We start from the raw sequence: 26,430 nt of genomic DNA, 5'->3' as shown, positions 1-26,430 counted from the left end.
GGTTGTTGATTAGAAAGGTGCGGTGATTACACAGGTTAAAGCACAGGGCAGGGCACTCTTCTGAGCAGATGGAGACTTATTTAATTTAATATTTAACTTATTTATTTATATATTTATAATCTAAGTGGAGAGGAGACTAAGGCCCAAGCATGTATCCACTGGGTTATGTCCTTTTAAAAATTAAGTGATTGTGAAATTGTTCTCATACAGCAGAATTTCACTAGGTTCTGTTTTAAGAGCACCACTGAAATAGGAGACACCAATCTCAACGTTGCCCGACAGGCTTCATGTCTGGTGTAGTATGAGACAGAACAGCCAAAAGGAAATCTCTTTGCAAACTCCCTGTGATGGGTCCCTGGACCACACACAACAATATTTTCTGTATTTATTTATTTATGTCGATTCTGACCTACTTTAAGAAAGTGGAAAAAGAAAAAAAGGTTTCTTCCAGCAGCAGGTTTGTGGAGCAGAACTCTGTCTCATTCCATAAGGCTGCTGGCTGGAACCTCTTGTATGGTGTAGGAAGCTCCTCCTCTGTGTGGGAGGAGGATGATGGGTGGAGATGGAGCACTTCCCAGCTACGGAGCTCTGTCTGGTAGATGTAATGAACACCAGCACCTCCTCTTGACTCAGGATCACTCAAAATTAGGCTTTAACTTTCAACTGCAATGTGATCCTCCATGCAGCTACTGAACAGTAAAGAAATAATCAAAGAAATGCAGTATTTAAAGTGTCATCACACTCCAAAATGTGTAAGGCCAAGTTTTATTTAGAAAAGCCTGGCAACAGCATCCTGTTTCTGTGTTTTAATGGACAGAACATTGGGCTTCATGCTTAGGACTTTTAGTCCAACAGTATTCTCTGCCTGTAAAGCACAGCTGGATAGCAGACCCAGACCTTAATTTGCTTGTGAGTTTTCCCTGAAATAATTTCTAAAGTCTTTCGATGTTGCTGTTCAGTACAATTCTGGTGACTTTTTCATTTAATGTAAAGCTCTGTACAGCCGCAGAAACAAATATTTCCAGTAAAGTATTAACAGTGCAAAGCCTGGACACAGAACAGTTTGTAAAGCTGAGTTCTAGTTTCCAGGCCACCTCCTTTTTAACAAACTGGCCCTTGCTAATTGCTTCAGTGGGACAGTTGTAACTGCAACTTTGTGACCGAATACAACAGCAAGGCATCTATGAACACACTGTCGAATGTCTAATATGCTTGAAAAGAATGCAAATGCTGCTTCATGATTCAAACAAAAAACCCTTTATGAATGAATTTTAGCTTCCATGACCATAGAGATGACAAGTTAATGGAGCCATTCGCACTGTGTGGATAAGGATTTATCCATGCAGTTCCCCTAAATGTTAATGGGAGTTGTGTAGCTGAATCCCAGACTTGCCATGCTGAAACTTACCCCTAACTCTCCAAGGAGAAGGGCGCTAATTGGATTGCTGAGTTTAAATCCTTCAGCTAGTTGGTCTGTGGAAAGGATTTAGCACTGGCTCTGTAAAAGGCTTTACATATCTTTGCAGTGCAGTGCAGGGGAAGATTTTTTCCCCTTTCTTTCTTGTGATTAATTGTGAGGCTTGAGGTGACAGGAGACATAATGAAATTCATAAATGCCAAAGGCCGTCCCTAGTCACATTCCTGGCTGTTGGTTTAAGTTAGAAACTGACAGAAGTGTGAACAAATCAAGGTTGTTCTGATAGCCTTTCAGTTACGGGGAAGAAAAAGTAACTGACAATGAGAAACCACTGGAGGTGGTTTAATGGGTATACATTTTCAAGAAAGAGTGAAATTTTACACTGATTCAGATTCTTGGATACATGACTTACAAACAGACGTAGTCTGCCCCCACTGCAGTCTGAGGGATTCCAGTCCTTTTTTACAAAAGAAGATATTGGCACAAGTTATTTGAGCAACCTGCCAAAGAAAAGCTGTTGCAAAACCTGTAGCAGAACTCAAAGTGACTTGTTCTGTCTTCATTTGTGACTGGCCTTGCTCTGCTTGTTATGAATTTTAAAAATCCACTTCCCTCTCTGTAAAACAGAACTTGCAGCTTGAACAAGCAGCGTAAGAATTAACCTAGGACTCTCACTTCAGCCTGAAAATACATTCTACTAATGCCCCACATTACAGTGTAAAGCATTGCTTCACCAGTGCTGGTTTCCTAGTCCATGACAGCGCAGAACATCTCATGTCTGAGTATATATTGACCAGATACTGATGCGGTGATCTTTTGCGCCAGCTGCCAGCAGTCTCTCACTGGGGTTTTTGTGATCTGAGAAGGACACACAATGGACAGTCGCTGTGTGGTAGTTCAGCACTGCTAAGGGCTTCAGTTTTTTCCAGCCAAAGATCCTGATGCGATGATCCCACCCTGCTGTTGCTAAAATCTTCTTGTCTGGACGGATGGTGATATCAGATATGCCAGCATTGACAAGTTTGTGTGTTTTGTAAACCTGTGTGAGAAAGTTATAGATGAGCTCTAATTGTTTAAAACAGAAGAAAAAGGAACCTTTTGGGATTTTAGAAGGTATAGTGCCCACCCACATACACTGGTATCACACAGGTAGTATGGAGCTCTTCACCCCATGGTGGATGATGCCTTAGAGAGAACAATTATTACCAGAGATGGAAAAGACCTTACCTTGAGCGTATCTATCTCCAGCACCATTCTCTAAAAAATAAAAGCACCCCTTGTATGTTTTTAGTTTATATTACATTTAAAGCTATTTATATTCTGTCACAAGTGAAGCTCTGAGTCAAGGTTTTGAGAACCAGACTACACAGCTTTGCTCTTTTCTTCCAGCTATTCTTGCATGAACTGCAATGTTCAGAGCTGTGGCCATATATTTTCCCTGCTTCTGCAATACTCCCATGCTCAGATTCTGAGCTGATGTTTAAACTACCTGCTACTTATTTCTACTACTGTGGCCCCTCACAAAAACTCCAATAAGCTGTGGTAGCATTTACCACAGTCTTGAGAAAGGAATGCTTCCAGGAATTAGGTTACAGTGTTAGGAAATGTATATTTCTAGTACTCCTTCCCAAGAGACTTTTATTTACATGAAATTCCAAGGAGGGGATTACAACCAAGTTATTGATTTCAATCTTGGAAGCCTTTTGTTACTGTTTGGAGACTACTGAGGCACAAGTTTCAGAGGGGCACAATTAAACTGGAAGGCATTTAACTTCCTTCAGGAGGCACTGAGGCTGCACAGGACTTAGCTCTTGGAAAGAAAAGTTTTCACTTCACTGACATGAGTTTCCCCTGAAGCACAGAGGGAAAGCTCAATATAATACACTTTTGCTGTTCTCACCTCAGGTAACTTGTATTAGTCAGCAGTCTACCTCTGGAACACATGTAGGATACGCACCAGAGTATGTGTGCATGCATGCATGTATGTTGAAATGCCTAGCTTTTGTCACAATGTGGAAAACACCTTTTGAGTGTATACTGACCTTGAAGTGCTGTTATTTATAAGTGCAATTGGAAATGACGCATTAATGCCACCATCTACTTAAGACTGAATCTGTAGCTATCTTGTACCAAAGCTTAATATAATTCAGTGCATGTTTTTAATACACTGTGTGTTGTTTGCTGTTCTGAGGTGGGAAGGCATTGACAGGCATATTGCATCTGAGTAGTTTTCCTCCTCACTAAAACTCCAGAAATGCCGGTCAAAGTTGGTTTCAGATGCAGTTCAGAGCAGAACGCATCTTGGAATCTTACAGGCACAAAGCTATAAGCAGTTGCTTTTTGACTATGTAATTCGATGAGAAAAAAGGCTAAATGAAACTTGACATGATTCTTGCATGCTCCATAAGTTCCTCTTTTAAACAGGACCTGACAAATGTGTCTACAACCAATTCAGTACAGAGGACAGCAAGTTTTGCCCAAGCCTCATGAACAGTAGGAGGCTGTATGTGGGCCTGCTACTGTAAAACCTGTGCTTTTTGCTAGTACGTATGTTCTTCCATACTTCCCAGTTACGCCAATGTAGCATGGCTTCAGTGGGATTTTTGTTGGCGTATGCATAGTGGCAAGGGAAGGATTTATTACTTACATCACCAGCCTGGCAAATGTAAGATGGGCCTTACTCTGTACCTGAGATTATTAGCTAATGGCTATAACCAATCCTGGGTGTGGTGCTTCCCATCATTACTGTCAATTATGTGGGCAAGATCCATACAGCAAAATCAGGGCGACTGGGAGAAATTGCATGTCATCAGCAAGCTGCAACTTGAAAATGAAGCCTGTAATGGTGATGCCTTTTGGCTATGGAACATGAGCGAACAGTGGGCATTTGTGCATGATCTGCAAATACAGGAGGTGAGAGAGAAAAACAAAACAAAGCAGAACAACTTGCTCAAGGTATATGCAGCCAGGTGAAATCCTAGTGCCAGGATTTGTGCCATCCAGTCACTTATGGGCAACTACTGTAGTCAAATGCATACCAACATAATTTCCTAACCAGAAAACCAGCTTGTAATTAAGAAAACAAAGAGGTAAAAACGGGTGAGCTGCTTTCAGCCAGTCATGACCAAGGACACCTGCATCTACTAGCAAATGCATTAAGAAATTTTGACATGCTGAGGCCAACAGATACCTCTCCTTCCCTCCTTAACACATGCTATCTATGATTTTTTTTTAAATCTCCCTCTCCTACACCAAGTCATGCCTTTAAGCCCTATTCTTACTAGACAAATAGCTAAGATAGCAGCAGCCTTAGCTTAAGCATTTGAGGGAAAAGCCTCAGCAACCCAACCAACACAACCTGTGTGTTTACTTACATTACAGCTTATAGAATTTTTTTCTTGTCATATATAAAGGAGCTTCTGTGATTATCAGCTTTCTTAGTTCTGCTTTGTTTATTCACCTGCAGAAGCTGTTTACCTCCTACATTCTACCATGAACATCATCACATAATTACACTATCTCATCCAAATCAGAAGGCTCACAACCAATCCAGTCATATTCTGACAGTGATGATTTCAGCAACTTTCTTGTAGAAGACAATACACCACACTTTCCCCATAGCAATAAACTATGAAGTTACCTTCATCATCTATTCATTGACACACTGGAACATTGCCATTTAAAACAGAGCTGAAGTACCATCATTGCGTCATTATTTCTCCAACAGCAGATAGCTATGCACCACGTTTACTTATTAAAACCTTTTAGAATAAAAATAATGTGCCACTGAGTGGCTTTCCAACGTCTACCATTACCTCAGGTACCTGGAATGTCAGGGAAAAAAAATATCCCCATCTGGTTTATATTATTAATGGCATAGTGGGAAAAAAACTTAATCTATGTCCCTGACAATCTCTTGTGCTCACATGAAAGATGCATTTTATTAGGGCATTCACACTATGCGCGAAGCACAGAAACATTGCTTATAGTTTATAATGCTTGGCATTTAAATTTCTTCTGAGAAAAGCTACTATCTCTCAGTGTGATGTGCTGAAGATGTAACTAATCCTACATCTCCCGGGAATATGAATACCCTGTGGAAAACAATACCTGGAATATTTCAGGTGAACAACTGTTTATTTTTCCCATGAGTCATACCCATAGCCCTGCATTATGGTTAAGTCCTAACTGAAATTTGCTGTGGAGAACAATATTTTCTTTGAATTTAGGAAAAAGCTATGCTATAATTAATATGAAGGAACAGCTTCCTCTCCAACACCAGAGTATTTGAAGCTTTAAGGAGCCTGTCATGATGTCAGGTTTCTGACAGCTTGGCCTTAAAAAACTAGTCTCAGTACCAAGTTTCTTAGTGGGACTTAATCTGCTCCACTTCCTTCTGCTTCCCTGAGCTGAGGACCAGGTGCAGATGTGTGCCAATAGTGATAAAAAGGCCAGGGCATGGGGAGGGCAAACATGACAAAAAAAACCCCTAAACCATGACAATTGTGTATCAGACATGTTAAAACTCTTCTTTACCACATTGGCTTAGAATGCCTTTGCTACTTAGAGTCTAGAGAGCCTCTCTTACTTCATGTCGTATAGCTTATTTAAGTTTAGATGTTCTTCTCAGTGAGTGCTGTGTCCTCCAAACTTCATCTCAGTTGGATGCATTTACACTACATGCCCTGCTACTCCATAAATGCTAGTTCTGTGGTGATGCCTAACAGATTATATACCTTCACACTGTCCCCCAGCTGACGAGTTACCGTTGGATGTCCAAGCACTTGCTTTTCTTCCTGTAGCACCATTCAGAAAACAGCATTAACTTGCCACACTACCTAAAAAAATCTCCACAAAAGCTGCAAGCTGGGAGAGCAATTATTGTTATTCCATTGATTGGTGTATCCAGCAGCTCTCTTCTCGAGGATGATCTGGGGGCACACAGGGCCTAGGTCAGGTCCTCTTCATTGTGTGTTCAGGGGACAACTGCCACTTTAAAAAAGGTTAAAGCACTCAGCAGTGGAGCGGCTATGCATGGGCCATTTTAATTTTCATGAGAGCCTTTATTTATGCACTTCATTTCCACACCTATTTAAAACCTACTTAACCCCTTGGCACTGTTGGAACACTTGTTAAATTTGTCTAGATTAAGCAATATTTATTGCCATTCACTAGCATAGCCTGAACTAGTGATTAAGAGATCTCCTTCTAAACCAGCCATTCCAGGTACGCATAGCTCAGACACAAACTCATATATCCAATTAACTTATTTTCCCTGTCTCTGGCTAGGGCTCTAAAGGTGCCAAAGAAAGCTGGCTGCCTAAAGCTCATGTCTTCTTGGTACTAGCTGGGCTGCTACTACTCTTTCTGTTTGTGAAGTGTTTCATGGAATATTTCTGTCTTTCCCACAGTGGAAAGCAAGCTCTATCCATTCAAGCAGAACCTTTGGAAAAGCAATCCTTTGTTTCTCATTTTTATAACTCATTTATAATGTTTAGGACATTCCAAGAGCTGGATACTACTAACGTGATAAATGAAGATACAGAGGCAATGGCTTGAGTAATGCTAGGCTTGTGTGCCTGTTGCAACTTTGGTAAAACCAGAAACATGTGAGAGAGGTTTTTTCTTTTTTTTTTTTAAATCCTCACCATCTTTTGCTAAGTCTAGTCACATAGCACAGACATTCTAACCAGTCTGTGATTAATTAGCTAGAGATCTGCAACAACTCCTCTTCATGACTAAATATTTTTTTAGTCTATCAAACTGTTAGTGCAAAGTGGGATAAATGACACTAGAGGGCCAATGATCCTGACCTGGAGGTTCTGTTGCTCATTGAGGCTCCAGATGCTAAGCACCTTTTCAGATGAGCCTGAGATCCCCTTGGCCTTCTCCGAGTCAAAGTCAAGGCTCATCACTGGCTCCTGGTGGCAAACAAGTTGGCTCAACACTTTTCCCATTGACAGATTCCAAAGGACCACTGATCCATCTTCATAGCCAGCCAGAAGCAAAGGTTGTGAACCACAGTTGAGCTGATCAAGGGAAAAGTAAAATTGTTTGAGAATTAAACAGTCTGTTAGGAAAATTATCGTCCCCAGATAGGTTTCAGTCCAAGCACCAAGAAAATAAATGAAAATGCTGACTGGCATAGATTGAAAAGTTTAAGCCTGAATGTCAAATTTTGATAGTCCATCCACTTACAAAAAAACATTACTAGGTAACTGCTGACATGCACTTATGGTTTTTACATCTACATATAAAAATCTATGATGTTTTACATATATAATATGCATCTAACATACACACATCTAGAAAATTTCTCTCTGAAAATCCAAACTATTGCCCTCTACAACACCTGAAAAAAGGCTGCCTGAAGTTTTCTGAAGCTTTACTTCATGGCCTGAACTTTGTTTGTGCTCCTTAAAAAAAAATTACTAAGAGCAATGAGTTACTATCAATCCGTATGGACATTGAAAGAAGTGCCATGCTTAAAGATTCCAGTTTCACATTGCCAAGTGTAGGGTTACACATAGGGATCATTTACCCGAGTGCACCACAGTGCTTAAAGGTAAACACTGAACCTCTCTTCAGGAATCTCTGGGTGAGTCACCAAGGGGTTAACGGGCATCCGAGTCCCACTGTAACCAATTGAAAGCTATTTTGATTAATGATGTCACAGGCCAAAGGGCATGGCACCCTGGGCAGACACCTAATTTATTTAAGCCTCTGAAATAACTCAAGGAAGGGAACATTACTGGATTACATGTCACACTTAAGGAAAATATTCATCATTGCTCCAGCCAAAAGACTAATGACCCCATAAGCAGTAACTGGTTATGTGAGTGAAGATGCAAATCCCTAATGAAAAGCAACTAAAAAATAGGCATCTGTTAGTGCCAGTTATTTCTTTTAATAGGAGAAGAATCACCAAAATAAACATTGGGATTATGACCATGTCATGCAGGCACATATAAGAAATGTATCCAATAGGTTAATTCAACTCCTTCCAAACACTGTGTGAGCCTACAGGATTTGTTTGCTTGGTATTCAGTTCAAAATAAAAGGACATTTATAGAAAATTAATTTTTACTGGTATCACATTATTGAATGAGGTTCTTCAAAATCGCTGGCTGTCAATGTCATGATACAAACCTGCAGCAGCCAAAGGCTCAGTGCCTCTGTTAATGGTCCAGACTATTCTCCCAGTGGTTATTATTTGTTCTAGGGGGAGTTAAACTAACAAGAGATGGGTGGTCTAGGTAATAAGACTGCTGAGTAAAAGCCTCATGTTCTTTCTCAGATTTATTCAGCCTAAAGAAGTGTTTAAATGAGGAATAGATCTCACTGAGCAGGGAAGAAAATTGCCCCTTAAAAGAAGGAAACCAAGGGGAAATCCCCTACATCATCTTTCTGAACAGGTCTGTCCACACCTGGGATCCTGCAGGAGCCTCATTCCTTGCTTTAAGATCCCTTTTCTTTTGAAAAGGTAGGGAGCATGCTCTGGCTAGAGAGACCCACAAAGAAGGTCTCTCATAATGCCTAGAACTGTGCACAGTTTTTCTGTTGAATTCTTGATTTGCTAAAATAACATCAGAACAATGAATATATGTCAAATTTATGTGAATTAATGTTAACTCATGAGGTATTTTGGGTGAAGAGTACCTGGCTTTTAATACCAGGGGAAAGTGAAAAAAAAAACTGAATGAAATGAACATTCCAGATTTTATTTGTATTTAGTAAAGGGTAAAGCCTTCAAAGCAAAACAAAGTATTTCATAGGTACTTCAATTAAGTTTAAAAAAGCCCCCAGTTTGGGCATAAACCATGCCCCCCCAATTATTTGTACCGCTCTTCTATGAGCACATGACTCCTCCAGAGCCCTGGGGCTCTGCAGAAGGTATAGCTTTCATTAGCCAATGAAACAAGGCATGGATGGGCAGAGTCGGCTCCTTTGCCTTACTCAAAATGGGATGGCCAGATTTTCATAGATGCCCATAACCCTCATTAAGATAAGAGAGACAGGTGAGTGCTCAGCATTACGGGAAATGCCAAGCAAACCCTTTTTTTAACACACACACACACACACACACCCCCAGGTATCTTAGCTTAGATTTGAAAACACGTAATTTGCAAGTGAGATCTAAGATTGGTCTATTTTAACAACAAAGTATTGTTTTCTATGAAATGAAGATCTCCCACACTACTTCTTCCTGACTTTCCCTAACCATATGAAGTGTAATATTTCAATGAATACATATACTTGAACTTAAACAATAAAAGCTATTGAAAGATCAGGGGAGCTCTCAGTCTGATGCCTGGACTCACCAAGCAGTGGTTCACAACGGCCCATTTATTTCAGTTCCTAATAATGGACACTTCTGGCGAAAAGTCTTCACCATTCATGTTCTGTTTCAGTGGAAAAATTAAATTATAAATCATTGTTCTTCCTCAGCAGAATATTTTATTGTTGCATTTGGATAACTGTCAAGGAAGGAAGAAAAGGTGATCTGCTGTCAACTCAACAGGAATAATTGCTATAGTTTATATAAAGTAATAACTCTGCATTTCCAGTTTCTACATGTATTATTCCTGTTGAATTATTTTGTTTGCACCATTACGCAACATGATGCCTTCCCCAAAGAGTGCAAAAAAATTTAAGGGAAGACTATCCTCACTCCTACAAATCCTACTCCACCCAATTAGTAATAGCAGGAAGGTGTGAATCTGAAGGGACAATGTATTTAAGAATATGAACCTTCACAAGGAAAAAAAAACCATTCAATGAACCAATATATTTAAGGACAGACCTAGTAAAATGAGGGGGGAAAAAAAGCTTCAAAACAACAAAATAAACAGCTGCAAGCTTTTTAACTGCTTAGGAGAAGCCAGTGAGGCTTAATCTACAAGCATAACCGAAGCCTCAATTTCCTTCTGCTCTATCTAGTTCACGCTGCTGCTGGTAAGGTGCATTGTTTCTCTGATACGTGGATTTTTTTTTTATTGGCATGCAGAAAAATACGATGATACATGGCTGCAGCCCCCAAACTCATGTTGGACAACAACATGAGCATACTTCCTTCAGACCATTATGTGGCTCTCTCCATGTCAGCTTCTGTTTCAACTTGTTAATTTACTGTGCCATAAGCAACATCACATAGTCTCTTAGGCAACACATTGCCCATAAGCGATGGGTTGGGGAGTGCTCATCTCCTGGGTATGTCTATATTGCCCAATGCAGTAATGTACAAAGAAATCCTGGACGGCCTCTATTCAGGAAGGGGTGCAGCTGGGTTAGCTCGTGTTCCTCTCTGCTTTTATGGTTACAGGGTTACTCAGTGAGCCACTTCCAGTGAAACCACAAAACAGAATGCAGAGCATCACTTTGGTACACCACATATAATTATTTGTCCTTAAGAGTATCCTCCTCCCCCATGCTTTTAAACCGAGCTGCACACATTTGTAAAAGAGCAAATACAGCTGTGAGACTGTAAGGGATTATCTATCTTTGCCTGTTGCAGTCTAGGAAGTTGTGGTGACTTCCCAAAGCCAGAATTTGCATGGCTTGCATTTACCTCTCTCTGTTCCCAGTCCTCTGCTTTATCCCCACTGGCAACAAAATTAAAAACTACATAAAATTAAGACTCTACACCTGCTCTGCTTCCTAGAGGAATAGCAATATTAATGCACATAGAAAATATGGCAAGACAGAAGACTTTTTATACAGGCAACAAAATTTTCAACACTGAACATTTCCTCAGTTATCTTCATCTTATTAAAAAACGTCCAGGAGACAGAAAGCCCCATTCATTTCATTGAGTACTGAACACTGATTGCATTTTTAGGAGAAACTTTTTGTTTAATAAAAGCCTAATCAGTCTATTTAATGTTCCTTCTCTTTTTTTTTTTCTTTCTAGTTTTTAATTACAGCATGGGACTTGAACTGTGGCCTCTCCCACTTTTGTCTGAAGTCAGCAGCTGAATTCCTCTAGACTTCAGTCGGTTCAGGACCTTGAGTGAAGACACTAAGGCCTCAAATTCACAACCGATTGATAATTTTTTCAACTGAAACCAACACAAATGTTCAGATGAACCTGCAGGAATAACATACTTGAAATCAGCTCGGATGGTACTGCAAACCTGTAACAGTGTGTGGTCAGGGGGTTAAACTGGGAATCAGCTTTGCCATCAATTCTTTGGAGATTTAGAGCCAATCACCTAAATTCCATCCTCCCTCTACTGCCACCTTTTTGTATTACTTGTCTTTAACTGTTGGCACCCCATAAACATTATTTGCTGAAGACTCTGCAAATGTGGGGTTTTTTTCATTAACTGCTTTTATTTACTTTTTTGTCCAAAGTCAATACCACCATAAATATTTTGTTCCTATTGTATGTCTGGAATAGAAATGTTCATAGAGTGCTTCCTTGTCCTAAGGGCATTGAAGTGAATGTAACCTGCCATTAAAATCACTATTTTTGAGTAACCCAGTCGTTTCTCATCATTCTTAATGCAGTGAGAAACCATATCAAACAACTGGCTTTGGCAAGTCACTCATTTTCTTCTTGATTGATGCAAAAACTGTATCTATCCTAAGGATACAAAGCTTTCCCATAGCATTTGCAAATCTTCCATTAAAGCTTGGAAAGCTCTGAAAGTTACATTAAGGATGTTCACAAATCTTTCCCCCCTTTAATAGTATAATTACTTGATTGGTTTGATAATAAATCAAAATCTAAGTGAAGAAAGATTCATGTGCTTCATATAAAATGAATCACAGGGAAAACATTTCACAATTAGCAGGCACTCTTGCCTTACCTGCCATAACTTCAGACACATGGGCATGCCCAGCTTGGCACCCACCTCTGGCTTCAAGGTACAGACTGACGTCTTGGATGGCAGCTCCAAAACCTGAACCTGACATCAGGAAAACAAGAGTATTTGGTCAGGCTCCAGGTCAAAATTCTGCTGTTAAAAACACAAGTCTTTTAAGGTGATTTAAGGCTAGTATAAGCTCTTCCAGTAAAAACTGTCTGGAGGAAACTGAGGAATGCATGTGAAGTTGGAGCTGTAGGGGAATCTACAGCTATCTAAATAAATGCATTGTTTTAGGAAAGACCAGAAAAAACTGCTAGAATGAACACTTCTTCTTCTTCCACTCTTGTTTTTAATCTGTATTATAGTCTTCTTTCCATACAGTAGATGATATTGTGCATACACTAGATAATACTGCAGACTGCTTAATCTGAAAACACTTCCCTATTCCTCTCCCTTTCCCCTTTTTCTATCTCTGCTGCTATTTTTTTTGTTATATTCACTTGTGGACAATTGCATTGTCTCCTCTGTTCTGTCATGTTAACAAAGAGCTTGTGTGGAAATGTAGGCAATATATCTATATACCTAAGGTGGATTTTTTTTATTTACTGGCTGACTGCACTAACAAAGAGCAAGCCCAGAATTATCTGCTAATGCAGGCTGGAGCAGTGATGGCATACCAGTATTTTTAACACAATATTGTCTGACCCTATTCAAAGCAAGGTCAGACAATATTGTGTTAAACACCTGCTCTCTGTCTACATAGCAGCTTCCACTGTTGCGCTTGCACTGGTGGTAATGAATTATGGATACGATGATTATTTATTTATTTATCCACCTATCTATCTATTTATTTATTTATTTTAGCATTGGGCAAGTCTTTCCCCTGCCAAGGAAGTAGTAGCTCATTTCCACCTCAGGATGATGGCAGGCAAGATCAAGGGAGTCTGCCTTTGCAATTTGGCACTGGAAGGTTTTGAGTCTCTTGATTGACACGGAAGTGCCTCACTCTGGGCTGATTCTCAAGCCTGGAACTATGGAGAAATAGAAGTTCTTAGGTATCAAAAACTTGGTGCCAGGAACAGCGCTTGTTTCTCAAATGTATACTTAATCACTAAGGTGATCTTTTATTTTAATTACATAAACAATGGTCTGCGTTATCTTATAAAATTAAGGGACTTCAAACATTTGATAAATCCAGCATTACCAGCCATTCTAGGCTATGTCAGAATGTGCAAAAGGCCAGCAGTGCTGTTGGACAGCCCCAGTCATGCGAATTTCCTTAAGCATCTGAGATGAGGTATTACACAAATATGGCTCCTCTGGGAGCCATCAATCAAGACCACAGCAGCTGTGATGGCTTTCCAATCCCATACCTTTAGTTCAAAGCTTGCCAGAACATCTTCCTATTTCTAGAGGTTGTCAGCTAGCCTGCCAAAAGCCAGCTGCACTCTAGGACTGCAAGTCGACAATGTACTAAACACAACATACGGAACACTTTCTAAAGCCACTTAGCAATGCAGCAGGAAACTATTCTCCAGATTTAAGGAATGGTGACTACAGCAAAGAGACATCCGATATGTAGACCAAACCTATGAACAGCCCAAAGTTTGATCATCTGGGAATTCTGGTTCTTTGGAGCTACACTCTTAACAAAAGATGCTTTTCTCTTGGCAGGGTTCTTGCTATCAACATAATGACCAAGTTAGCTGTTGCAGGAAATGGGCTATATGAAGATGACCCGCTCTCATTCTTGTGTCTTTCATCACTGGCTCTCCAAAGGGCATTGCCTCCTAGACAAGACTGAAACTGCAACTTTTACATAATAAGGAAGGATAAGTGCACTGTGATAAATGCACTTCTGCAGGTTAAAAGACAAAAAAACCCCTCCTTTGCTTTACTTTGATTCAAAACGGATGAACTGGTACAAGGGCTACAGTTGGGCTTGCAAAGGACAAAGAACACAAAGAAGGGAAAGCTTTTTGCAGAAGGCAGGCAGGCATCAGCTGCCTATGCTAGATTGACAGTTCCAGAGACTGTCTGCATTAGAGGCAACTGAGCGTTAGAAATAAATACTATTTCATATATTTTGACAACTGTAACCTAAAACTTGAAATTCTGTGTTTATATTGGTTTTGCTTAATAGGAGAAAGATTTGCCTTTGCCTGAGGTTAATAGTGTTCCTGGGTGGCTAAAACTGGCCACAAGGAAACACACCCTTTTTCTTTTTCACATTAATAAAGCTTTTAACATGTTTCTGGCAAATTGGCAAGAAAAGTGCGTGTAACTCATAATTGGTGATTTAAATGCAATCATGAACAAATAAATGCCTGTTCAGATCTCATTATTTATGGACTGAACCTGCTTTAAGACAAAATTACTCTTTTTTTGGGTACCAGCCAAGCATAAACACTTATTAAGTCTTAATTTTAATCATAAGCTGCAAATGTACTGTGTCTCACACAGTGCTGCCTATTTGGAAGCACTATATATTATGGGAGCTTACGTGAATTTATTGAAACCTGACACAGTTCTAATGTAAAGGTTCATACACAGAGTGGAACTCTTACCTTAGGAGACAGCAAATCATTATCAGTTTGCAGGGCCCAAGCAAACAAATGAAAATAAAACAGAGATGAGTTGTAAGAGACATTGGGGTAAATGGCTTCTCTTTGGATCAGACAATTATTTAATTCTTCATTACCAGAATGTGTGTGTGTACTCTTTGCCTGACACAAAAATTCTTCTCCGTCTGACACAAGAATGCACATGTCAATTTTGTTTAACTTAAATATTATTGAGCACTGCTGTAAAATGGAGAGAGTTCTTTGTTTGATCAGAACAATGTAGGGGACTTAGAATGGTTGTATTTACTGGTACAGCATTTGTGTTTACAGGCTTATTCAGTTCTGTAAAAGGCTGAACATTCTGGCTGTGAGCCAACAAAGTACTTAAATATGTGCTTAACTTCTGAATAATAAAAAGTTCACATTTTCTTGCAATACAGGCACCATTTCCACTTATTACTTCGTATATAAAATATGCAACTTCCAGTTTCAAGATACCGCATCCTATAGTCCAGAAAAGCATGTGACCTTTTATGCTCATGAACAATTTGCAATTAGCTACAATATATCTTTTCATATTTATGCCACTTCTTTCTGTTTTCATATTTTTGGTATTTTGATGTGAAGTATTTGAAATAATTTATTTTTGTGTGATGTCCTCAAATAGTCCTTCAAAGAAAACAAAAATACGATTTCTACACAGCAGAAGGTGGAAATTGCCAACAAAGCTGTCAGTCAGTGATTGCTGCGATAATGGGTATTAGATGTGGACTTATCCAGTAGGAACTGAAACGGACCCTACAATTATCTCACACTGAGCAAACCTTTGGCCGCTAATAGTAATTCAAGTATTTCCAGCCAAAGTACCAGTTAAAGAATTAGCCTCGGGTGAAAGACCACATATCGCATTACAAATCACCTTCACCTCCCCTTCTCTCACCAAACACGACTTTCAGCTTCAGATGGAAGATGAGTACCTCCATCTGATGACAGACTTTCTGACCATTAGTTCCCCAGAAGGACTCTTGTTCCCCTTTAACAGTATTCAGCAGCACCAGAAGAGTTTTCAAAACTCCTGCACATGAAAGACCAGCAGCAGCTGCAAATACTTCAATGTCAGAAAAATCTTGGGGTGGTATCCTAGTTATTAGAGCATAAGTTATATAATTCAGTCATCTTTCTGGCAGGTAAAATTAGTGATTGGAACCCCCAAATGTTCCTTGTGCTGCCCTCTCTTGAGCAGAGAATTTGAGAGCAATGACGTTTCCCCTTCTGAACTATCTCATTTCAAAACCAAAAGCAATCTCCCAAGCACCAGAAAAAGAGATACCTAACCTACCTCCTCCAGGGCCTTGGCTGCCATAGCCACTAGCCAGCGTCCCTGTGCCACCTTTAACAGAGAGCATCTGCAGAATCCCACATTCTCCGTGAAGACAGAATCCGTCACCGAAGTACGTCCCTCTGCTAAATCCCACAAGCAGATCCTCTGGTCACGACCCTGACTGTTACAGTAAAACAAGTTACCCATGAGCCACAGGTCTGAGAAAGCCTGACTTCCTGCATGTTAGTATCTCAATGTTGGGTCTTTAACAGGCAGTAAAGGAGTGAGCTTAGTACAGCTTCTGTGGGGTATTAATTGGGTCTTTCATGAAGCGTGTGGGAACTCAGTATCACCGAGACCACCACCCTTCTGCTGACTGCAAAACTGGCCAATAGCTTCAAAAGTTACCGGGAGGAGGGAGGACCCGAGAGTCAGTCAGATGCACTGCAGTCACTCTTTGCCACGTTTCCTTGTGAAGAGAGGCTTGATCAAACACAGTTATGCTATTTCTATGTGCATATGTGTTTATGAAGTCTCATGAGTATTTGAACATATTCATAATAAAAATACTCACATTTTACCATTGATTAGATCTAATTTAAAAGGAAACAAAAGTATCCAGAGAGTAACACATTTAACACTCTTTCACCCTAGGAATGAACTAGAAATGTCAGGCGTGTTGACAGCTAGAAGACAAATAGCAAGACAACAAAGACTGCATCAAAGGTAAATAAAAAGCTACAGTTATTCAGTGGCCAACTTCCCACAGCCACAGGGAGGGCACAGAAGACTGTTATGGCTGCGTATGCACAGAGTCACAACAGGAGAGGGACTGGCAGTGCAGTGAGTAGCAGGAATTAAACAATGAAACGCTGGGGTTAAACCGTCCAAAACCAGAGAACCAGTGGCTGCATCACTGATGTACTAGTGCAGCTCACGCAGAGACTCCTCTGCATACCTCTCCGTCCTGCAGAAAAGCCTGTGTGTTGGTCCCAGACAGTAAGACCAAGGAGGCCAGACAAAGGGCACAGCATGCATTGGCTACGTATTTACGTGATCCCACTGGGTCTGGAACAAAGTACCACTGTGGAGAAGCTTCCAACCCACAAACTACAGTAGCACAGGACGTGTCCTCATGTTATCACCTGGGACAAGGAGTCATCAAAAATCCCTTATCCATTTCTTATTTTAATTAGCAGTATCACCTGATGGAAGTATGAAACCAAAACAGAGGCAGATGCAAATCTACAGACTGTTGGGACTTCTTCAACATCAATACAGAAACTCCCATCTGCTGTTCAGCTGAGTGACAAACTGTCAAAACATTTATAGCACTGGGCATACAAACAACGTGGTACTGCAAGAAATTGTTGCGATTTAGCTTTAGAACAGAGAAACAAAAAATACAGGTAACTGCTGTCCTAAAAATTGCACTGCTATGTGAACTATTATAAATATACAGCAAAAATAGAGGTATGAAAAAAACTCTATAATTATACAAACAATGCTCATTCAATATGATTTTATGGGGGAGAGTGATGATAATTGTACTTAAGCAGATAACAAATATAAATGCTAATGAGTTCCACTGTATATTATAAGAGATGTCTTCTCTAGATAAACATGTCAGAACACCTCCTAGTCATACCGACACTTTGGCATCTACACTAGATCACCTGTCTAATCCAAAGTACACAAATCTTCCCAACCTTCCCCTGCTAAACGAGACCAGAAGATATTTTGCAACAAAGGCGTGCGACTTGACATTCTTGCTCATTTTCAGTCTTCCATTCTCCCTCTCCAATTCTTCACTTCCTTCCTTAGCTTTTCTCCCTCTTCCCCCTTTTTATAAACTCTTTGTATCAATTTTGATCTTCCCTGAGAACCAGTTGTGAAGCATCTGTCAACTTCAAATCCAAGTGTATTTCCTTTATCCAAAGACCTCACCCAATCTCAATGCAGTAATAAAGACACTATGGACCCCAAGTTGCGATGTTGTCACATACATATCATAAAGAAACTAATAGTATCATTTTCCCCACTTTTTGTTCTACAGTTTTTCTGTATTTTTTACTTCTGTACATTTCCGTACGTGTTGGAGAGACTTTCAGTGACTCCAGAAATAAGAGATTCCTTTTTTTCTCTCTTTTTTTTCCTTCTTCAATCATCATAGAAACAAGAATAATTTCACTGTTTTTTGCCTGCTTTGCTAACCTGAGGAGCCTGTTTTTACTACCAATTGTCTCCACGCAGTAGACAGATTTTCTTTCATGGCCATCCAGTTCTGTGTCCACTCTGTGTGTTTTCAGGTTCCAGACATGGATAAACCCATTCTCAGACCTGGCAGTAAGAACAGATGCTTTTAGTGTGACCACTGTATACAGTCTGATAAGACAGTCTGATACTTTTCCTTCCCCCCACCCCCCCTCAAAACTGAAGTTGTATGTACAAAGATAACACACCCATCATTCACCAACCATGCATTTTGTTGTTTTCTCCAGATATAATTTATCTAAATAATACACTTTGTTTTGAAAGGAAATGTCCATATAATGTTCAGCTCAGCCAGAAATCCTGGTTTACTTACCCAGAGAAAAGAGTGGGGATGTCAGGTTCTTGGCCTCCACAGGAAAAATGCAGAGTGTGGACTGCAGCACTGGTACCTCTGAGAACAAACTGTGGATCCGGAGGTGGCAGAGCCATCCGAGCAATGAACTGGGGGAGTGAGGAGAAGACACAGATGCCACAGAGGGTAAGGCAGCCTAAAGTGAAACTGCAACTTGAAATATATTCTGATCAGGACATTTGCTTTTCCTAGTCACTTTCCTCTTTGAATTATCATTATTGGATACTATTTCTCTTTGCCATACAGTTCAGTGTAAAGTATTTCCTCATAACATCAAGTGATCAAGCAGCTGTCAAATCTGCTTTTTTGCTGCACTCCTTTTTAAGCAAGGTAAGTACTGAGCTGGCTGTGTGTATGCACCTCTTGTGCACTTGTAAATACAAAATTGTTCAGCTGTTCTCCCTGCTGCAAAAAGGAAGAGCTACAAAATGCAAGAAACTGGATACCCATAATTTCAGTGGGCAAGCAATTTATCATTCCACTTAGCCCCTTGGCAAGTCTTTCCCCTTCCTCCTTCTAAAAATACTACTTCTGTGCTTTCCACTCACAACCATTTACAGAAAAGCATTGCAGTGAACATACCAACTGAAAAGAATTTCAGATGAGATTAGAGTTATGATCATTTTTACACAAGAATCCCATTACTCCCAAGTGTTTGAATTTTTGGTTCCAAGCACAGTTACTTGAAAAAAAAGAAATGCAGTATTTCACACTAACTTAGTGACTACTGTGTTAAACATTTTATTCCAAGGGGTTTGTATTCCCCAAAGGATCAGTAAAAAGAGAGATGGATGCTTTCAGCTTTATTTCATCAGTTCAAATGTGGTCCAAGTCAGGAAAGAACAGGACAAGTATATCGGGAAACATGTTGCCCTGTCTAACATGGGAAACATGAAGGACAATTCATTATGAACTCACAGGGATAGTTTGTGTGATCTGATTAGGCACAGTCTTACTGATCTGGCACCTTCACCAAGTATTTCCATTCACATTAACACCTTTGCAGGCAGCTGCGCACAAGCGCCAAAGAAGGACAAGGATGACTTTTCTGTGTTCTGACTTGCTGTAAATGACCCCCCAGACCTGTGCTGGGACAAGGTAGCCAGCAGCTTCTTTGACTGTAAGTACAATTTGCAGTTCATTGGAAAATGTGTTATAATATGCATTACAAGAAATATTTTCACCATGAAAAGTTTTTACTGCTTTATCTGTGACATTACTAGCCAAGCTTGTATTTCTGCTTCTTCCTTTCTGACCTGACCTCGTACAGAAAAGGACAGCTTTTGCCACTACAGATGTCAACTCTCATCACTCTTTCCCATTCATGCATATATTACACCGGATTAAACAAGAAGTTTTCCAAATTCAGTAAGGGAAGATCATCAGGTGTTTTTCTGCCTGCTGGTTCACAGCAGAGGAATTGCACAAAGTCAGAACAGAGCGCTAGAGCTACAAGTTACAAGGTAAATTAAAACAGCTCAACTTTTAATTGTTCTCTCACCTCAGTATCAGCTTTTGATTGTGTTAATGGATGCACTTGCTATTGCACCTCATTTGCAGGTCTACCTTGAGTGTTTATAGATCAGTAATCACCATGGTATCTATAGGTCCTAACTAAACACAATTATCTTATAGGACTAGTGATGAAACAGGATTCTTCAGCATAATGTGCAATTCTCCCTCAATAGCACTGCGTAATTAGGTATGAAAATAATGAGCTCAGTGGATAACTTCCATGTTTTAGTGCCCTGACTCATCTGTTTTATGATGTTGTCTGATGATCTAGACTCATGACAGGCTGGAGTAAATTTTCAGATGATTACACGATGTACAGGTTTGCCCCCATGGTGAGATCCAGCTCCCAAGTGCCTGTCTGTAACACGCTTCACCTCTGTTATAAACCTGTTAGACTGAGGATTTTGTCACAAAAGGTCACCTCTTTGGGACACTACAGCTGTATGCTGTTGTCCTCAAAATGACACTTTGTAGAACCACGTAAATAAAATAGTAGCTAGGCGGCTTGCAGAGGAGCTGGGTTCCTCTTCACGGTGGAATGATCCTAGGTTACTGCACTAAGCAAGGAAGACAAAATAGAACTGAGTAAACCCAGAGGCTATCTGGGATTACAAGGCAGGTTTTTAATAGCATTTTTCTAATTACTGACACAGAAGTTTTTGCTGACAGACAGCAAGTGTGTGCGTGGCTGTGGGAATGGTTTTACCTGGCATGAAACAGACGCTACTAATGCATGTCTTTACAAGGACAATATTTCAGAAAAATCCTCAGACTGGCTACAGGAAAAAAAACAACTGAAAACATACTTTCAAGCTGTAAGCAAATGAAGTGACTTTTTTCTCCTTGGAGCCTGGTTCTTTGCTTGCTTTTTTGCTAATCAGATACATGAATCTGGAAATTTGGCTTAATATTAAACCTATGGCATTTTTTATTGGGCTTACGAGATGACTCCTTATTACTTCCTATCATGACTCAGCAGATGAATGACAGTGTGACCGCATTAAGTGTCTCATCTTTCTTCCAGCAAGTGCTGAACTATAAAATTGCATCTGTGCTGTCTTCTTCATCCATGAGCTTGGACAAGTCACTGAAGACCAAGATTTAATTAAAAGTTCTTAAGTACCTAAGTCAACAGAAAGTCCCATGAGGTTGCAAATAGATGGAAATTTGGTGCACCAGTGCCTTAAAAACTCCAAGAAAGCATCCATCTGTTCCTGTTGACACATAAGCATCCTCACAAAAATGTCATTTAGCCTACTTTCAACTCACCAGGTAGCTCAATATCTCTATTTTACTTACAGGCATAATGAAATACATTGTGGCATACCGATACTAATAGATAATGGTTATACCATGCTTTGCTAACCAGTTACAAGCATACTAAATATGACAACTGTGCGATGGTAAAAGCCCCTAGGTAAATTTTTCAAAAGTGCCCAAGTGATTTAGAAGCCTAAGACACATTTTCAAATGAATTTTCAATCCTAAATCTCTAGTACTTTTTAAAGTTTCACCCCAGGTGTCTGAAAATGAGTTCTCTAATTAGCACAACATTTATTTTCTTGTTAACTCCATCTAGCCTCAGGGAGACTAATCTGTTCTTGTTAACTGGGGATATCTGCAACAAATTTAATTAAATGAATTTTCTTAGTATTTAGGCTGGTCTGAGAGCAAAGTCTGGCTCAAGGGCTTGAACAAGCCAAGTGTAACCTACAGAAGAAAGTTAATTTAAAAGCATCTTAGGGCTAGACCATATGTTTGTCCCTGAGATATCCTCATGCTATGACTCCTGCCTCCTATGAAAGTATGTTAAAAGATAGGAATCATTTTGCTTATGGCATTATTTGTTTGCAAGAGGGTATCACCAGTAAGAGATGCAACACATCATCATGCTCTTGTTTTTTAAAAGATGATCCACTTTTTATTTCTTCCAGCCTTCCCTGTGCTGGTAACAGCATCTTCCTGCAGCGTCTCAGCTACACTCTGATATGATACAGACAACTAGAAGTATTTTTCACAAGGTGCTCTGCAAACCGTTGGGCTCCTGCATCGATTATATTTGCTATGTGAGCAAGGAGTGGAAAACCCAGCTGTTCAAATTAGTGTTTCAATAAGCAAATGGCTATGCATACCACACATTAGGTACTAAAAAGGGTTTTGTCTAAAAAATTGCTTCTACTAAATGCCAGAACAATTCAATTTCCTTCAAAATTACATTACTTTAAAGAACAATTCACTATTAATATCCCTTACAAAACTTACTTTGTTTAGGTTGCAATTAGAATCATCTTCAAACCATTTGAACGTCTATGCAGTGGTATTTCAGTATCATCACTTCAGCATTCGATATTAAAAAGTTAAGCTTTTATTTAATGAGAGTCATTTAAAATATGTAAATGTCAAAAGGATTACCTTAGAAAAATCTCTCAGAGAATTAAAAACATTAACAGATTCCCACAGGAAAAATTCCAGCAGAATTCAGCAACTCTCCTGTTCCCACTCCTGTCACTTGTATTTCTATCACACATTGAAGCAAAAACAAATTGCTATTAAAATATCATCCAAACACCCTCCTCCCCCTACAAACTCAGTTCAGTTTGAGATACCAATGGCTCAAGCAAAGACAAGAAAAAATCCTCTGCTTTTTTTTTTAGGCTTATTTAGAGTAGTAAAAACCTCAGTGGTAAAAGAGCTTTTTCAGGTATAGGAGAAATAAATCTCTCTAGGCATGTCTGGCAAACTGATTTGGGACTGAAACCAGCAGGTGTGCAGACATAATTACTACTGCAAAATATTCAACACATCCAGGTGTGCTCACAAACAGATATATAAAATCCCTGTTATTTTTTGAAAATTCCTAGTCTACCAGGTGCCACCCTCCCAAAGGAAAAATCAGAGCAAAGAACAAGTTGAGAAAGATGTGAATAAATTGTTCTTCCCCCTTTCCAGGCTGTTCCTTTTTCATTCATACAAAAGCTCTTTTTTAGCCTGCACTTCAGTGCCTACCTGCACTCACTCAAAATTTTTGTGACACTCTGCCATGTTGTATAGCGTAGCTCTAGAGCACGGGTGTGTTTTCAAAGTGGGTCACTAGCTGTAACTGCAGAGGAAGTGGGAGAAATAAGAGACTCCCTCAAATTAATAGTGCAACACAAACAATTTTGTTTATTCCATTACATTTACAATCTCCAGCATTAAAATACAGCAGGCAGCCCCTGCAGTATGAGCTTTCCAAATATTCCCATGTTTTCAGCCTGTAACCCACTGCAGACAACTGGGTTTCATAGTGGTGAAACTATGAACTATCCTCTGCCCAAGAAACACCCTTACAACACGGCTGTCTGAATACTGTGGCCCTTCCTCGTGCAGCCAACTATCGCCTTGCTGGTACATGTGTTACCTGAATAGCAAAGGTAGGTGAGGAGGGTCCCAACAGTACCTGATTCACCTCACTGAATTATGCCAGAACACAGCAGGACTTGGAAACATCTTAGACATCCCTCGTTGACACAAAATGCAGCCTGGTTATATGGCACTGCTAGGAAGCAGAGAACAAGAGTTTAGGGCTACAAGAACCCATTTAATGAGTAGTATCTCCATACATAATTAAAAGAGACGGCAGATAAATCTGCAGAAGTTTAATGAGTTAAAGTTCACCTCATCTGACTGCAAAAGTGAATTTTTATAGGTTATTGACTGCAAAAGGTCTGAAAGCAGGTATATGGTTTGGTAAACAAATAATTCTTCAGATGTGTTATGACAAATTTCTAAGCCCAGCTTTTCATTTTGCACGTACAAATCAAAAAATGACAGAACACACTGAAACACAGAACTCAGCAATAGAGAGGGATGTTGCGAGATAGTCATCTGAAGAAATCTCTTTGCACCTGAGGTTAAAAGGAAGTGACTGTACAAAGAAATACCTTTTTGTGTCCTGTAACAAGCTACCACATACAAAACACTTAGCGAAGAATGAAACAGCCACTTAGGTTAAAATCCAAAATTAAAAGCCAGGCAGCCAGCTTTTTGCATTCTTGCTGCAGTCCCCCAAAACACATGATATGTCTGTTGTGTGCAGACAGAAACATGCACAAGTAAAATCAGTAGAAGCTTGTATAGCAACTGCCCGCACAGATCAAGAGATGTGGGAGTGCTACACAAATCGTTGCAAAGGTCAGAGCCCCAGAATACATGAAAATTCACTCATCAGTCAACAAATACTGCAGCTTTCAGTTTAAAGCTCCCTTTGCTATCTTTGGTGCTAAATTGAGATATAAACTGCATTATACTTCCAGGATTTCTTTAAAGCTAATTTAAAAAAATAATTTATTTCAAGTGGAAATCAGAAATTGGTAGAAATCTTTAAATCAAGAAATTTATTTCAAGCAGAAATTAGAATTAGTAGAAATTTCTGATTTAACGAGTAAAATGTACTAATAAAGCACTCTTAATTTTCAGGCGTAAGGATAACCAAATGCTTTCTCTTAAATTGGTTATTTTTCATACTACTACCTACCTATGACTACCAAAGTAGAGATTAAGCACAGTGATGTATATTTGTATTTAATATGTGACTTCAAAACGTAAAAAAATAATTAAAAAAAAAAGAAAAAAAATCACAATGGTGGACTGGGAGCATTCATTAGTGTTCTTGTACTGGAAAATACAGTATCTAGATACTGTAGATAGATTTCTAGATAGAATTCTCTTGCTTGAAAAACTTGCTAGTTAGAGACACATCAATGTCAAAGAGAATGCAATGATTTATATGACCTAGCTATACAATCATTTATTAACTGATATCATAAACCTGTTGCCATAGAGCCAACATTACAACTGAGAAGAATCCTTCCTTTTATAGGTTGGGAACACTAAATGCTGTCAGAGCTTTCATTCTAAACAGTCACCAAATCATTTCTAATGACTAACAATGACTGCCTGCTCAGAAAAACACTTCAAAAGTCTCATTTTGAGAAGTGCTGAGAACCTCCATTTCCCATTGACTTCAAGGGAAGTTAGGAGTTCATCCTCTCTCAGGAGCTCCCCAAAATTACCTTCTCCTCTGACATTTAGATAATGAATGATGGAAGTTTCCACATTTTAATTGTAATAGTCAATGGACAGATAGCAGACAAAACTGCTTATCAGCTATTGGTGATATGCCAAGAAATCTTATGGGAGCAGAAAAGAAAATGACTAATAACCATCATGCAGTACAACACATTTTTAATGATTTCCACTCAGATAAAGGCTCCTCACAGTGTTAGCACCTTTTTTGTCTCTAAGCATCCCCTAACTGAATGAGGCTAAACCACAATATATTACAATTTTAAGTAATGAATTTTGCAAGACAAATGTATATAAATGTCAGTGTGTAACCTTCAGGAATACTGAAACCCAGGCTTGTGTCTTGAGATTCACTTTCAAATACTTCCATCTGCAATTTTTAAAAAAGTCACTGTACAATAATTATTTTCTCTATGAAAACATAGATTCAGCATGGGAACAAAACTAAGAATGATTGTAATTATTTGAGAGACATTGAGTTAGCATATGGATCTCATTGCCACTTACACATTTTGGTCACTGAAACAAAAAGCTATTAATCAATATGTAAAAGCCATAAATTAACATAAACATTAATCATTCTAATACTCCCACTGTGTCGGACCAATAATTTTTTTTCAGTCTTTCATTCTGACATATTCGCCTTCAGCTATCAGCTGGTTGACCTTTTTTAACACAGTTAAACATTTTGGGCATTGCAAATCTTACTGAAGTAAACATTTTGGAGACAGCCAAATATCATGGATATGTTTATGCCAAAAATACGGGGTCTGAAAACATGAGAGCCCCTGCCTCACATGTCATTGCACTAGCTTTTAATAAGGGAGTATAAAATACAGCATGAAATACAGCTGAAAGAGATGAAATTCCAGTATTTCATAAACAGGTTCATTTTGCAGATGAGGAAAAAGACACTCATCTGTTTTACTTTCTAATACCATTAATTGTTTGGTAAAGTGCAGTGATATAACCACAGACAGCCTTGTTTGGAGAAAGAAAGCAGGCATAAGAGCCCACAATAGTTCAGCTCTGCAACACACTCTCCATAAAATTAATGCATACACATACACACAAAAAAAAGACAACAAATGCCTAATCACTTTGAAAAC

General features: G+C 39.3%; 1 protein-coding gene across 7 annotated transcripts in view; it reads right to left on the bottom strand.

Annotated features, from left to right (window-relative positions):
• Positions 1 to 853: 853 nt before the first annotated feature.
• Positions 854 to 26,430, bottom strand: part of GNB1L (G protein subunit beta 1 like) — a 45,028-nt gene continuing 19,451 nt past the window's right edge. For 2 of the 7 annotated variants that reach the window (XM_075041555.1, XM_075041557.1), the window contains exons 2-7: positions 18,701 to 18,828; positions 18,328 to 18,453; positions 16,132 to 16,294; positions 12,229 to 12,327; positions 7,231 to 7,446; positions 854 to 2,456 (exon numbers count right to left, since the gene is read on the bottom strand). In XM_075041555.1, coding sequence (XP_074897656.1) covers positions 2,190 to 2,456; positions 7,231 to 7,446; positions 12,229 to 12,327; positions 16,132 to 16,294; positions 18,328 to 18,453; positions 18,701 to 18,816 — 987 coding nt within the window. In that variant the 5' untranslated portion in view covers positions 18,817 to 18,828 and the 3' untranslated portion in view covers positions 854 to 2,189. Of the gene's footprint in view, positions 2,457 to 7,230; positions 7,447 to 12,228; positions 12,328 to 16,131; positions 16,295 to 18,327; positions 18,454 to 18,700; positions 18,829 to 22,516; positions 22,534 to 22,666; positions 23,535 to 23,693; positions 23,793 to 26,430 lie in introns of those variants that run through there. The other 5 variants (XM_075041554.1, XM_075041553.1, XM_075041558.1 and 2 more) reach the window with 5 other exon arrangements.

Source organism: Buteo buteo, chromosome 11 (genome assembly GCF_964188355.1).
Source record: "Buteo buteo chromosome 11, bButBut1.hap1.1, whole genome shotgun sequence".
NCBI lineage: Eukaryota > Metazoa > Chordata > Aves > Accipitriformes > Accipitridae > Buteo > Buteo buteo.
The sequence above is the reverse complement of the archived record's forward strand: the minus strand, read 5'-3'. Positions and strand labels throughout refer to the sequence as shown.